The sequence below is a fragment of the Vanessa atalanta genome, chromosome 6 (genome assembly GCF_905147765.1).
Source record: "Vanessa atalanta chromosome 6, ilVanAtal1.2, whole genome shotgun sequence".
Classification (NCBI taxonomy): domain Eukaryota; kingdom Metazoa; phylum Arthropoda; class Insecta; order Lepidoptera; family Nymphalidae; genus Vanessa; species Vanessa atalanta.
This window is the reverse complement of record NC_061876.1, coordinates 6,445,381-6,459,108: the sequence shown is the minus strand read 5'-3', so window position 1 is coordinate 6,459,108 and position 13,728 is coordinate 6,445,381. Positions and strand designations below refer to the sequence as shown.

General features: G+C 30.8%; 1 protein-coding gene across 1 annotated transcript; it reads right to left on the bottom strand.

Moving 5' to 3' along the window:
- Positions 1-3,154: 3,154 nt before the first annotated feature.
- On the bottom strand, positions 3,155-3,853 carry LOC125064540 (eukaryotic translation initiation factor 1A, X-chromosomal). Its single transcript, XM_047671638.1, has one exon. It carries the CDS (start codon positions 3,757-3,759, stop codon positions 3,313-3,315), a length of 447 nt encoding a protein of 148 aa, XP_047527594.1. The 5' UTR covers positions 3,760-3,853; the 3' UTR covers positions 3,155-3,312.
- Positions 3,854-13,728: the final 9,875 nt, after the last annotated feature.

The window sequence follows — 13,728 nt, the reverse complement described above, 5'->3', positions numbered from 1 at the left end:
AATTTTATTACTGAAAAATTGATAAACAATTCAATTAAAAAACGAGCATTTTTAGTAAACTGCGCCGATCAATCAGCGAACTGGATGATACAGTCAAAATATCTTCTCTTCAAAGAAAAGGGTAATTATCTTCAAACTATCCTAAATAATAACATAGACATATTAAAAATATCTGAAACATTAATTTATAAAATTTTATACAACCAAATAATTATGCTACAACATTACCAATATAACTAGTTTGTTGCAACATATTTAATATATTTTATTTGTTATTTAAATAACACGAGCAAAACCATGTTTTTATATATTTGTTACTTTTAACTTCAAAATTAAAATTAAAGAAAAAATTGAATCAAAATGTAAATATAATCTGTGTTTTAATTACTGGCTTTATTTAGGCATCCAAAATTTTTATCTCCACAAAATAAAAATTAACATTAATCGTATAAGAGTTTTAGAATGCTAATGAGAGGTTGTTTTTACTTAAACCTTTTATTTTATTTAAACCAATTTACAATTAGCTATATTATTTTGTAAACCTCACTTTTGATTTCACTATTTTCAATGGTAAAACGATTTGGTATTCGGTAACTCGAAACTACACTTTTTGCTAGTGTAGGTAAAACGGACAAATATTTGGATTGTATTTTAATTAAAGTTTCCATTATCATATAAGTTTAAGATATTACATTAAAAAGTTAAGGTTATTAATGTTTGTCGGTTTTATTCCTCCCCGATGTTTCAAATTTTCAACGTTTATTCCTTCTTGATCACAATTTGAAATTCATGAATCCTGAGTTCTTGTACCAAATCCTAGTAAGCTCAAAGCTGTGTCGTCGGTGGTGATTGCTTGCTAGTTTATAATGCTTTACGTCTAGGAGCTTTAAAATAAACCTGGTGTTTGTAATGTATTGTGAAAAAAAACTTATTTAAATAATAATGTAAAAGCATAGTAGTAACTAAGTATGTAATATTCTGAATTCATCAACAAAAATATTAAAGTATTAACTCAAAGTTGTAGCTCTACAATGTTTTTTATTTTTGCAGCGGAAAAATTCAGAGTTTCAGAGAAGGTACATAACAATAAAACTTTTTTCTTAGCGAGTAAATATAATTAAAAGTATAGGAAGGAATAAATATTGTAATTTTTATTTTATTTTGAAATGTATTGAGACCATTAAAAATCATTATATATATGTCGCAGGCAAATATAATCAGCCATCTAATTAAACGCCTAGCCACTTTACTAAACGGTTCTGTTCCATCAGCGGTAAATTCATCTTCCGTTCATAGAAAAGGTAAATTGTTTTACTCCCCTTTTTTTAAAATTGTTTAAGAAAGCCCGACCCGTAACTCTAATTGGTCTTCTCGGTCTGACCTCTAACTTAAAATGCTCCGTTCCTGAGATATTAGCAAAAATAAATATTGTAATTCTAACCTTAAATTACGTTGTTTGTCGACCTATTGGATAACCTGTCCCCGAGAATATAGAAATAGGGTCTCGAGACTTACATTTCCCCTAGAAAATAGATAGGGGAAAGGATAGGAAACCGTTAGGGCCTTCTTGCTTAATCCGACCCTGGCAGGACCAACGGCAGTATATTCTATTGTGTGGGAGGTACAGGAATGTAAACTATACTAACTTCGGCTTACTACTAAAATAATGGGACAAAAATTTCATGACCCGACCTTTACGGGCTTTCATCCAGGACCTCGAGCGGCCCTATAAAATCAATAAGATCAATGTGGCATTAAGATACCAGAATGTGTCAAACACCTGTGATGCCAAAGATTAAAGAGGCTCAATTATGTGTAACTGTTTTATAAGTACATAAATGTATTAAACTAATTAAGGCTAATAATTGAATCATATTTGTATGAAAAATGTGACTGCCAATGTTTTTTAAACATTTGGTACAGTTTATATTTTATCACATATTCCGACACAATAAATTAAAACAAACAAATGATATATGAATAATAAACTAAAACCAATATTTTATAGTACTTAATAGAAGACTAATATAATCTTAATATAAATAGATCAATTCTTTTTTGTTACATCTGAGGTTTACCAATCATATATTAATGTCTAATTGAATAAATTCTACCACATGTGTATTCCACCTACCCGCATTAGAGCAGCTAGGTGGAATATGCTCCAAACCTCCTCCAAGGGAGAGGAGGCCTTAGCCCAGCAGTGGGAAATTAACAGGCTGTTAATGTATGTATGTAATATGAATCAAATCAATTACACACTTATTGAATAAGACAGTAATAAATAACAATAAAATTAACATTTAAAAATTTAACAAACTAAAGCAAATGAATTAACAAAACTGAATGTTTTAGACTTTTAAAATATTATTACATATATGAATTTAGCAGTCAGAAATATAAAAATCAAATTATTTGTCTGAAGGAATAAGGTCCTTAAGAAAATAACTTTGTGATTATTAAAGGATAGTACACTGTCTCATGCACTACTTTGTTTTTTTTTAAACAGCTACACCATTGCATCCATAAATGGTTTTTGAAAGGTTTTTGTGACAAAATAAATACACATTTGAGAAAAAGCAAAGTGTATAATACATGAATCATTTTTGAATTTAATTATGAGTACCATACATGGTCCCTTATTAAACTCTCAAAAGTCTAAATAATTTTATTATCAATAACACAGCACATTTGGGAAGTTAAAAAGATACAGGGGGCAATGATAGTTAGCTCGGTATATGTTATAGTAAAGGCTGTTTGTTAATTACTATAATAAAAACAAAATCACTTCTACCAATAAGCTAAACTAGTGGAATTTGGTAAACTTAGCCAATTATTTTACGCTGTCAATTTTAGTACATTACAGTACTGTTAAATAGAAAATATCCATGTCTTATAGTTAACAAGTTCAACAACCTCAGCGAATAAGTGTTGTGTTATGGTTAACAATAAATGTAATCAAATAAAAACAAATTTCTACATTTATTAATTTATTATATACATTCCTTACAATTTTATGTGACAAAGGTGACTTAATGGATCAAGGAATGTTGTGCAAGATATCTATTATTTTGCTATGATGTAGAGATATTTTTTTACATTTTATTTAAATAAATAATTGTATTATTTTAATTGTTGTTTTTTTACTGTTAAATTTATGACAATACTGGGTGTCTAAATAATCTAGACATTTCTTAAGGTGTAAGACTACATGTAATTTTGAGAACAAATATCAAAATCACAAATTCAGTTTATTCATAACGGAAAATAAATTTACATTGACTTACTGTATGTTAGACATATAAAAATTACTTATATATTATCAACAGTATCAGCTTCGTCTTCTGAGCTTACTTCATCACCAAATTCAATATCTTCATCCAGACCATCAACAGAATACACTACAGTCTCATTGATGCGTACAGTTTCAGGGAATTCTCCATACGTTTTCAGATTCCTTGCCTCGTCAGGGGTATATTTGAGGATGACATCCGCTTTTGCGTCTTGATAATCTCGTAAACCAATTAATATAATATCTCCCTGGTTTATCCAGACTTTTTTTCTTAACTTTCCTCTGATGTGGCATAGACGTTTTATGCCATCAAAGCACATGGCCTCTAAGCGGCCATTACCGAGCATCTTTGTGACTTGGGCGTATTCCTGTCCGTCTTCTTTAAAGACTAACTCACGTTTTTCTGTTTCATTTTCGTTCTTTCCCCTCCTTCTGTTTTTACCACCTTTTCCTTTATTTTTCGGCATAATTTATATAATCTTGAGTACAAACATATACAATTAAGACTACGAAAATCTCATAAGTTCTATGTTGACTGACCTAGCTGTCAGGCCTGTCAGTCTTAAATACAGATTATACAGAAATCATTTGTTGATTCATTATTGCCTTCTGTTGTAAAACATGGTCGTCATGAAACAGATAAAAAAATACTTAACATGTTTTAAATTTTTTAAGTTAAATAAAGAGTGTATTTATAAATTTACACTTTTAGGCCAACTTCATAATGAATGTGTTATCTTTTAAACTTACTCTATTGTACACAAAAAAAAGTTCTTCTCTTAACAGTACAGTCGTGTCAGTATTATTACAATATATTATTTGGGCATATTGTAGAATTGTATATACATATAAGATAGGGTAGTATTTTAATTTAAATTTGAATGTCTATTTATTTATATCAATTATGTCTACTGAATAGATAATTTCAATCACTTGTAAATATTTACATAGACCAGCTTTAATATATTTTTGTAGTGACTAAGCTTTAAGAGTCACTTTTCTTTGAATGATACATGCCGCATCTGTTACCGCCTGCCTATACCTAATGTTATGGCAACACGTACGCGAGAGTGTGTATAGCGTCTCGTGTCGTCCCATGGACGAATTGTTATTGTTATTTTTAGTACTTTAATTAAACTTATGTAGGTAATCTTAAGTAACTACAATTTTATTTTATTTTGTTTATTAACTATCATTTTGAAATTTATTTAACAGATTTTGAGGACGTTCTTTTGAAGGTGGATATTTAACTTTCTCTCTTTAAATTTATTTTATTCTACCGAATATCAGCACGTCCCTTTTAACGCCATATAAATTAATACATTTAAAGGGTAATTTTTGATATATAAAGATACTTCTCCGTACATTTCTACACTCTATATTCTACATAGTTTAAGCGTTAGGGATCGGAGTATTATGCTATCATAATTTTTTAACACTAGTTATCACCTGCAGCTTAGCCCTCGTTTTAGGTGTTGGTCGTGAACTGTCAGGCATAAATAGTAGCTTGATGCCTGGAGTAGTTTAAAGTATGAAGCAAGCTTAAACTTTAAGGAAGTACTTCCTTGGAGTTCAAGCTTGCTTTATACAAAATTTCATGAAATTCGGTTCATTAGTTTGGTCGTGAAAGAGCAAAAGGCAAACATTTATAATATTGGTATAGAAATATAGACTATAAATTTATTATTATATTAAAACTCTAATATTTTAAAAGGGATCAGTACTTGAGGCAGCAGGGAGGCAAAAAATCATTGATTTCAATCCTTAACTTGTAAAGTGCCCATAATAAGATATACTTTGTAGTTTTGGCAAATATAAGAAGGTATATTTATAATAATGTTTATTTGCCGACCATATTAACTTTGCTACTTTTGGTTAGGTAAATATACATAGTCAAAAATCTTAAATTAATTTGCTTTTCCTTATTAATGGCTTAAACGACACAATTTAAATAATCGAAATTTATTTTTCTTTACTTAATTATATATACAAAAATATACTTTATTCAATTTTGACTTTGACCATCATTTAAGTGCAGACCGACTACCGACCGATACGACTTGGGAACCTTCAAGAAAAGAGCGTACTCATTTCTTAAAGGCCGGCAACGCACCCGCAAGTCCATGTTGCATATGTCCATGGGCGGTGGTAGTCACTTTCCAACAGATGAGCTTACAGCTAGTTTGCCAACTATAATTGTTATAGTTAGCAAAAAAAAAAAAAATCAAAGATACACAGAGTTTCAAAAGAGGTTTCAGAACTACGCCAGATGTTACGCAAGATATGTACCTACGATTATATATAATAAATATCCCACTACTACTAACATATATATAATATAATTGTATATATGTTAGTACTTTTAGTTCACAAGATATTTTAATAAAAGTATAAGATGATAACCCGAAAATCTTTCAGCAAGATATGTATAGCACAGTAGATATAAGGCAGGTATAAATCTACTTATATTTTCTTATAAATTTTGTGTGGAATGAAATCTAATTTAATAAATATGACTCTAGTCCTTACAAAAATCGGGGCTGCAACCGCCCCTGCGAATTGTGTGATGATAAATGGTGATAACTGATAACTGTCCGAAATTTTGATATAACTAAACGAAAACATTGATAAAACAAATTAATAAAAAAAGTATTTTACTAAGACAATAGTATATTTTATATTTTGGAATTTCATGTAAATTTGTCGCCACATGTTTTTGCCCGACTTCTACTAGTGGTGGTTTTCCGTTACTATAAGGATTAATTAAGGCATAGCAACACCGCTGGACAGAAGAACAAATAAAACGATCACATCCAAAATATTTTTGTACAATAAATAAATATGAAAATAATAGAATTATTTCAATGTTTTTAAGGTAAGATGATTAAATTTTGATAAAAATCATTTCAAGTTTGCGTTGTTTCGAACATTATCTTAACTTTTCGAGAAAACATTTTGCTTACTTTCGGCTAATGGTAATATTTGTATGTAGCTTTTGTGATAGGTTGCAGTATAAGCGTGCAGTTGGGTCGGCAAGGGGCGAGCGTGGGTGGACTACAGGGGTGAGGCCAGACGGCGAATGAACTGCAGGAAGGGTTAATGCTCGCTTCCCCTGCAGCGGCCTGCGCTCGTCCACCTACGTTCTATGCTACTGAATACTTATTTTACCTACTCAAATTAGCGAGACGTCAAATGAGCAGACAAGTTATTATATCCTTTGTAGAAATGCTCAATTTAATGAGGACAATAAGGTATTCCGTTTGAAGGTTTTACGTCTTTGACGAGTAATAATATATAAACATCAGACTCATAAGAGACTTGTACTTTACTTTTATGACTCTACTTTAATTATAACGTTTAACGTTCTCGGATCTCTATCTGAGAACACTTGACCGAAATAAATCTAAATGTAAATAGAATCTATGAAGATTAAATGATTTGCTATCACTATTGTTTATAATTTCGAAGATTGGTATCTAGGCGTGAAAATCATACTAATAGTTTTGTTAATTATTTTTCTCAGAATCATGCAAAGAACTCCTAATTCTATTAGGGACATCATTATAGTAGGTTATTGTTTCAGGGTATACATACAATTTTTTTGAGATGTCACTTGCTAAGATAAACCAATTAGAAAGATTCTAAATCCGGGAGCTTTCAAGCGATAACATTGTTTGGGAGATTGTTGTTCCTCTAAGTGTTAACAAAAAAGTCCACATGATTAGGTATATGTAAATTTTTAATAAATCACAATATATCTATTATACATATTGTAACCATTTTATGTCTATTTAAATAGGAAAAAATAAATGAAAACTTAAGTTCATATTTTTCCTAATGCAATTTGCAATTTTTTGGCGACACTGGTTCAAGGAATTGTAAGTTGAAAGAGATATTAATAAATAGTTAAATAATCGAATAGAAAAAAAGCGTAGCACGCTTTGTACTTTATACATTTTAGCGCTAATTGTAGAAACTATGTGTATTGTAGCACTTATTTCTTTAAACATCTATCTAAAAAAGTAATTAAAAGTTAAAAATCGATCATGCAAATACCAATATACAAAAGTGTGTAAGTGTTTGTAATAACATAACATAACACTTACCTACCTACCTAGTTAAGTTAATTATTATGTATATACGATGTAAAGATGTTTTCCTTATTCGTCTTTGATCCGCTTTGTGATTGTATTTCCCGATTGTTTATAGAATGCTTAAAATTGTCCGAATTTCTCGCATCATTTGAGCTATATGCGTTTGTTGATTGCATAACAAGTAGTTTAGTCAGCCAGCCAGTCAACGTGCACTTTTACTTTTTTAATAAACATCTGGATTCATATACGAGACGTAAAATATCACGTCAAAGAAATTTCATTACCCATTAAATATAAATTGGGGGGGCAACAAATATTAACTAACCAGGTATTATTAGGACACGCGTAGTAATTATTCACAGAGTTATTTAGCTGACCCATTAAAATAAGAATTAGTGTATGTAACGCACCAAACCAAACCATTAGCACGGCGTATTTGTCCGATCTAAATGAAAACAAATTCAAACTTCTGAAAATTGAAAGGTGCTCGTCCGAATACGAATTAGGCTTTAATTAATATCAACATTTCCTATTCACTGTCTTTACTGACTGTCTTAGCTCTGTACAAACATTTTCTTAATGGATTTTGCCAGATTTCATGTTGTTTTTTGAGACTGAATAAGTCTCATCGAGAATCACTTCCAGCAATCTGGTTTTAATACATTTTTCTAACCATCCAATATACAAAAATGATGCATTATATTATGATGAAATGTTTACTGGGGCAAGGTATCCTATTTGTACTACTTTTGTTTGGACTTGCTTTATTCGTGTTGTGAAATATTCTCGTTCAATTCTGTTTGATTCTGATTGATGGAGCTGTTCAGGAACATTATAATTCGATGCCTATTCCGCGTTTACTCATCACTCAGGTGAACTTGAGCTTATATTATACTAGTCCGCGGCTTTGCCCGTGTGTATCAGGTGTTAGGTACCCTATGTCCTTCTCTGAATCCATAACCGCGTGTATGAAAAAGCTACTATATTGTCCTTCCGCTATGATATGTCTTTGATTCCGCACTTGTGAACTTATATTAATATAAGTTCACAAGTGCGTAAACAAGTAAAAGTGCAACCTCTATTTCTCCACTCTCATCGTCCACTGCAAGAAACTGCAATCCGACCCTTTACCTACTCTCAGAAGAAGCAGGATCAACGAATTTACTTCCTTTCTCAGGCACGGAGGTAAGGTGGATGCAAACTTTCTCCCAGCCGCTACTTTACTTTTGAAAAAATAAACGAAATGATTTGTATTGGCCCAATCCTAGATACTTATGCTGGATCTCATCATCAGCGAGCTTTTAATACGAAGCGTAGAAGAAAATATATGCATATTTTACCCTGATTTCCAAAGAAGTATAGAAACATCGAAATTCGTCTTCGAATTTGACAAAGATGAATATGAGTAGTTCAAACAATTGATTTCGATTTTGGTCGCTCTATATCATTATATCTTATAGAGACAGGTTGAATCATCCTCTACTGACTTTGTAAATTAAATTAAATACAATCAGCTCTGTAATGACGACAAGAAAATTACATAATTATGTCTCTTTGAATTTGTCGTAAGTTAATTTGGTACTATTTATTCAATAAATGGAGTAGATAGGTAATATATAGGCCTATTATTTCGTAACAAGGTCAGGGTACCAAGAGAAACGGCGCTTGCGCGAAGAAAGGTCAAGGTCGGATACCCTGGAAGATTTTCATTGAGTTCGATGACCTAGGTTCGTATTTCAGGGTGATTACTTTGGTAGAAAATGAGACGTGTGACCTTCACCCTGTTGACTGAACAACATGGCACGTGTATCGGTAACGTAGGCGTTTACGTTATTGAACTGGGTCCCGTAATAATATATCTCCTAACAGTCCTAGTACATTGAAACCAAAACGTATATAATCCTATTGTTTGTCAAGAATTGAACCTTGTTTTCGCTAAGTTATTCTATTTCATAGAAACATGTTGTCCCTTTGTTAATTTGTGTTGTTTTGTCGCGTCCATATTTCATAAATAATAACGAAACCGTACTTTGATTTCGTCAAAGTTAATTAAGTTTTGAGATGTGTCGGTATTTATGGAAGCTAGTTACTAGTTCTAGTTTTGTTCCTTTTTTATAAAATACTAGTGACCCTCGTCGGCAGTGCAAAGCCGTTGTAATTTATTAATAAATAATACGAGTGTTGTTTGTTGCAAGTGAAAATGAAATATCAAAATTATTAATTCAATTGATATATTGTAAAGGAGAACATTAATTTTCATTAAAATTCCAAGGTAACTGTAATATTTAACTACATAAGGATTAATATTGATTTGGAGCAAATGACTTCGCAAAAAATCTTTAGTTTCTCTGTAATAGATAAAAATAGTTATTATGAATATCCCTGATATGATAGATACATGCAATTGTGGACTTAGAAGGCCTATTTATGACGTACAATTTTCTAAGGTTTAGCTAGCGTAACCCATGTGAGTGTGTGAAAAATGTAACAGTAACTTTTTGTATAAAACGTCGTTATAGTTCACCGTGTTGTATAAAATAGTAATATATTATACATACAAACTTTCCTCGTTTATCACTCATTTTCCGCAGCAAAATCTGTTGAGTGGTTTAGAAGAAGTTAGCGGAGATGTTGACAGAAGTATAACACGACTTTGTTTTATATCAATTTTAGATAGACTAGATGCTCGTGCTACCTACCGGGTCAATCTGAACCAGCCAGGATTCACTCAAATATACACAAAATATCATCGAAATCAATAGCACCCTTCAGGGATCTAGTTACATACAGAAGATTTATTTATTTATATCTTTATAGGTAGATCAAGCTTAAAACAAAAAGTAGCTGCGTATAAATCATTTAATTAATCATAAAATTAAGTTTTGTAATTGTTTTCACGAGTAAAATCTCTGTAGAGTTCAAATATTACAAGTTATTTATTACATACATACATTTTCTTTAAATAAGTGTCATTTAAATTTTAGAATACATAAACAACCTAGCGATAACAGCGATTAGCGGGGCAGAGGGACAGGGGCGCGGGGAGGGGGCTAACGGCGGTCACGGTCGGGGACGCGGCCTTGACACGCGCAGCCTCTCCCGGGCTCCTCTATACACGCTGTACATAATAATTATTTAGTTTACACGTTACCATACCTAGAGTATATAGTATTACAATTAAAAATTTGTTTTATTTTTTATTTATATACCTACATACTACGTCATTGATTTCAAACACATTTTTGCCGTAAAGTTTAATTGACCATTCGCCATTTTTATGGAAATTAAGGAACTTACTTTTAAGTAATTAACATTAAGAAATTATACATTTTAATTTGTTTTATTTGTTTTTCTAATTTATTTATTTATTTGAATCTTAATAAGTACAGTGCAACCTTAATATATTAAGTACCTCAATATACCGAATTCCTCGATTTAACAAATTCTTCGTAATCTCCTTGAACACTCTATAAGAGTCAATGTAAAATATCCCTTTACATTACGAACATTTTTTGCGAGCAACCTCTTTATAAAAAAATTTCAACTATTAAGAAAACGTATAAATACTTACCTCAAATTTGTCAACCCAAAACCTTAGTCACCAAAAAAATTTTTGTTACCTACCTAATTGTTTTCAAATAGAAAATATATATAGTAATTTGACAAAAATGTGTTATCATTTATTAGTAGAAATTGTAACAAGATAAGTACGTAATGTGAAATGAATAAAACTGCATTTTTACCTCTTTATAACGAATTTTAGACCAAACTAACCTCACCAAAACAAACCTCTGTTTAACGAATTACTTGATATAACGAATATTGACTTGTTCCCTTCCGATTTGTTATATCGAGGTTGCACTGTATGTCGAATAAAATCCGCAAAAACGTCTGCTGTCTACCGACCGCTATTGGGGCGTAGTTTAAGAATAGACATTTGGACACAGTTACAAGAACTTTATTGAAGTTAAAGTTAATAATGTATTACGATATGAATTTTTAAATGAACATGTAAGTGAAACCTCTAAAATAATCAGTGTTTCTCTACTATATTGTGCATTTATTATACTTATAAATCTTCCTCTTGAATCAATCTATCTATTAAAAAATCCGCATCAAAACTCGTTGTGTAATTTTAAAGATCTAAGCATACATAGGGACAGACAGCGGTAGGCGACTTTGTTTTATACTATGTAATAATGATATCTTTTAACGCCGAATTAGATCAGATACACAGCGATACGGCACTATAGTGTGTGAAATACTCCTCTAATGTCACGTATTACAAATTAAGCACGAAGAGATCACAAATTCTAATAGATTGGTTGGGTGAATCATTTATAAATTGCTTATTAACTTTAATAGAGTGCAGGTATGTAATACCGTAATATCTTACTGACCCTTCGGATTTCATTTAAGGTTCTAAATTGGTTCTATAGTAAAGCGAATGTGATAAGACTATTTCAGTAGAGTTATACATTTCAAACTGTAAAAAATCCCTTCAGAAATTTTTGGTAATCTTCATAAAGAGATTAAATCTCGGCTGTAGTTAAATTTTTGTTGGTTCTAAATATTCAGTATTATAACAATTAAAAAAGTTTATAAGGATTACATTTATTGTAATTTTTTTTTTATGTTTGTAGAAAGAATTTTTAGTTTTAAAGTTTTAAAATCAGCAATAATTGTGGAATTTGTCACGTTAACTGCGGCGACGCAAATATAGCGTCATAAGAAATATTTATTAATTAAAAAAATATGTTAAGATAACACGCAACCAACGCACTATTAATGTGTAATTAACTTTTATATTCCATCGACAAATTACGACTTAGGACTTTTTACTAGGGCATCCCACCCATTTCCATTACAGTAGGTAGGTACAATAATTGATATACGAAACTATACTAAGCTTTGTGAATATTCAATGAGTTATAACATTTTCTTGCAGGTGAAGCTATTAAACGTGTTAAAATATTAATTAGAAATTAAAATTGGAAAAAAAAAATTGTTGCACACGAAACTATATCTTTATTACATTTATCATGCCAGTCACCTTTAAAATATAATACCTGTGTAGTTATATATTTGTCTTACTATATTGTTTACCCTACGTCCTGACAATATAGGCTATCATATAATGGTGAAAGATGCCTATAATTCTGCTCAGTAAATTTTCGCAAAATCTAGCAAACAAAGTTTTCATTATATAATTGTGCCATGCAACGTTTGGTGATGATTTTGCTTGTTTTACATATTTAAACATTCTCCGAATTCAGCTTTATGTATATTAGTTTGTTTCAGTTCTCCTAACTGTAACACAATCAGTCGGTTCGTCAAATTCAAACTCAAATGTTTATTGGTAGAGGTAGGGTAGAGTTGCAAAGACTACGTAGCCAAGCCATGTAATGAACGTTTCAACTTCTTGATTTGATATAAAAAAATCGTCATATCGTCTCTTGTATTATGTGCTGCGAGCTAAGCATACATATAATTTTAGATTATTTTATGCGTTCTAAGACTTGTGTTCAAATTTCAATCATTAGACTAAAATTTAAATTGAAGTTAGATGATCAAGTAAATTTGATTTAAAAAATATATCTTGTCTTAAAGTTTTAAATATGTTCGTATAATTAACATACTTAACATTAAGGTTAAATTAAGTATTTTTTAACACACAGGGCAAAGCCGGAAGAAACTTCTAAACATAAGGTTTATTTCGAGGAATTCGTTGCAATTAATATTTCTGTTAAACAGAGGCTAAAACACTATTTTTAAAATATTGTCTTTCTGTTGGCACATAATTAATGAAACGTTCAATTTTTTCGTTTAGAAAAGAAGAAAATCTGTCAAAGTAAATGAATGATTCAGTGCACACAACAAACACCCGTTTAAGCTTAACAAATTTAGGCATAAGCGGAATCGAAACCGATAAAGTTAGAACAGAAATAGGTCGCAGTGATCAGTGCACCAACTACTCAATCAATTATGTGTAACTAAGTAAAATCTTTCTGAGACGAACCTCTCGATATTATTAATCTTCTGTTCATTACTGTGGATTTACAATTTGCGTTTACCAAGTGAGTTAGTATTTCCACTAAATACGATAAAGAAGATAAACTTTACTCTGAAGTAATGGTCATTAGGATTAATGTTGCATTTCTAGATAAAAGTTGTACATATTATGACCTGAATAGGGAGTATTTCTAGACGAAAGTGACTGTCGCTTTGAAGATTTAATATTAAAGTTGAAGATGACATACTGAAGACCTGGGTTAGTAGAATGTAATTTAATACTATCATTACGATTCATTGAACGTCATAATTGAGAAAAATAGTAACAAA

Bases quoted from the DNA above. Each gene is read 5' to 3' on its own strand.
- LOC125064540 (XM_047671638.1), bottom strand. From the start codon at position 3,759: ATGCCGAAAAATAAAGGAAAAGGTGGTAAAAACAGAAGGAGGGGAAAG.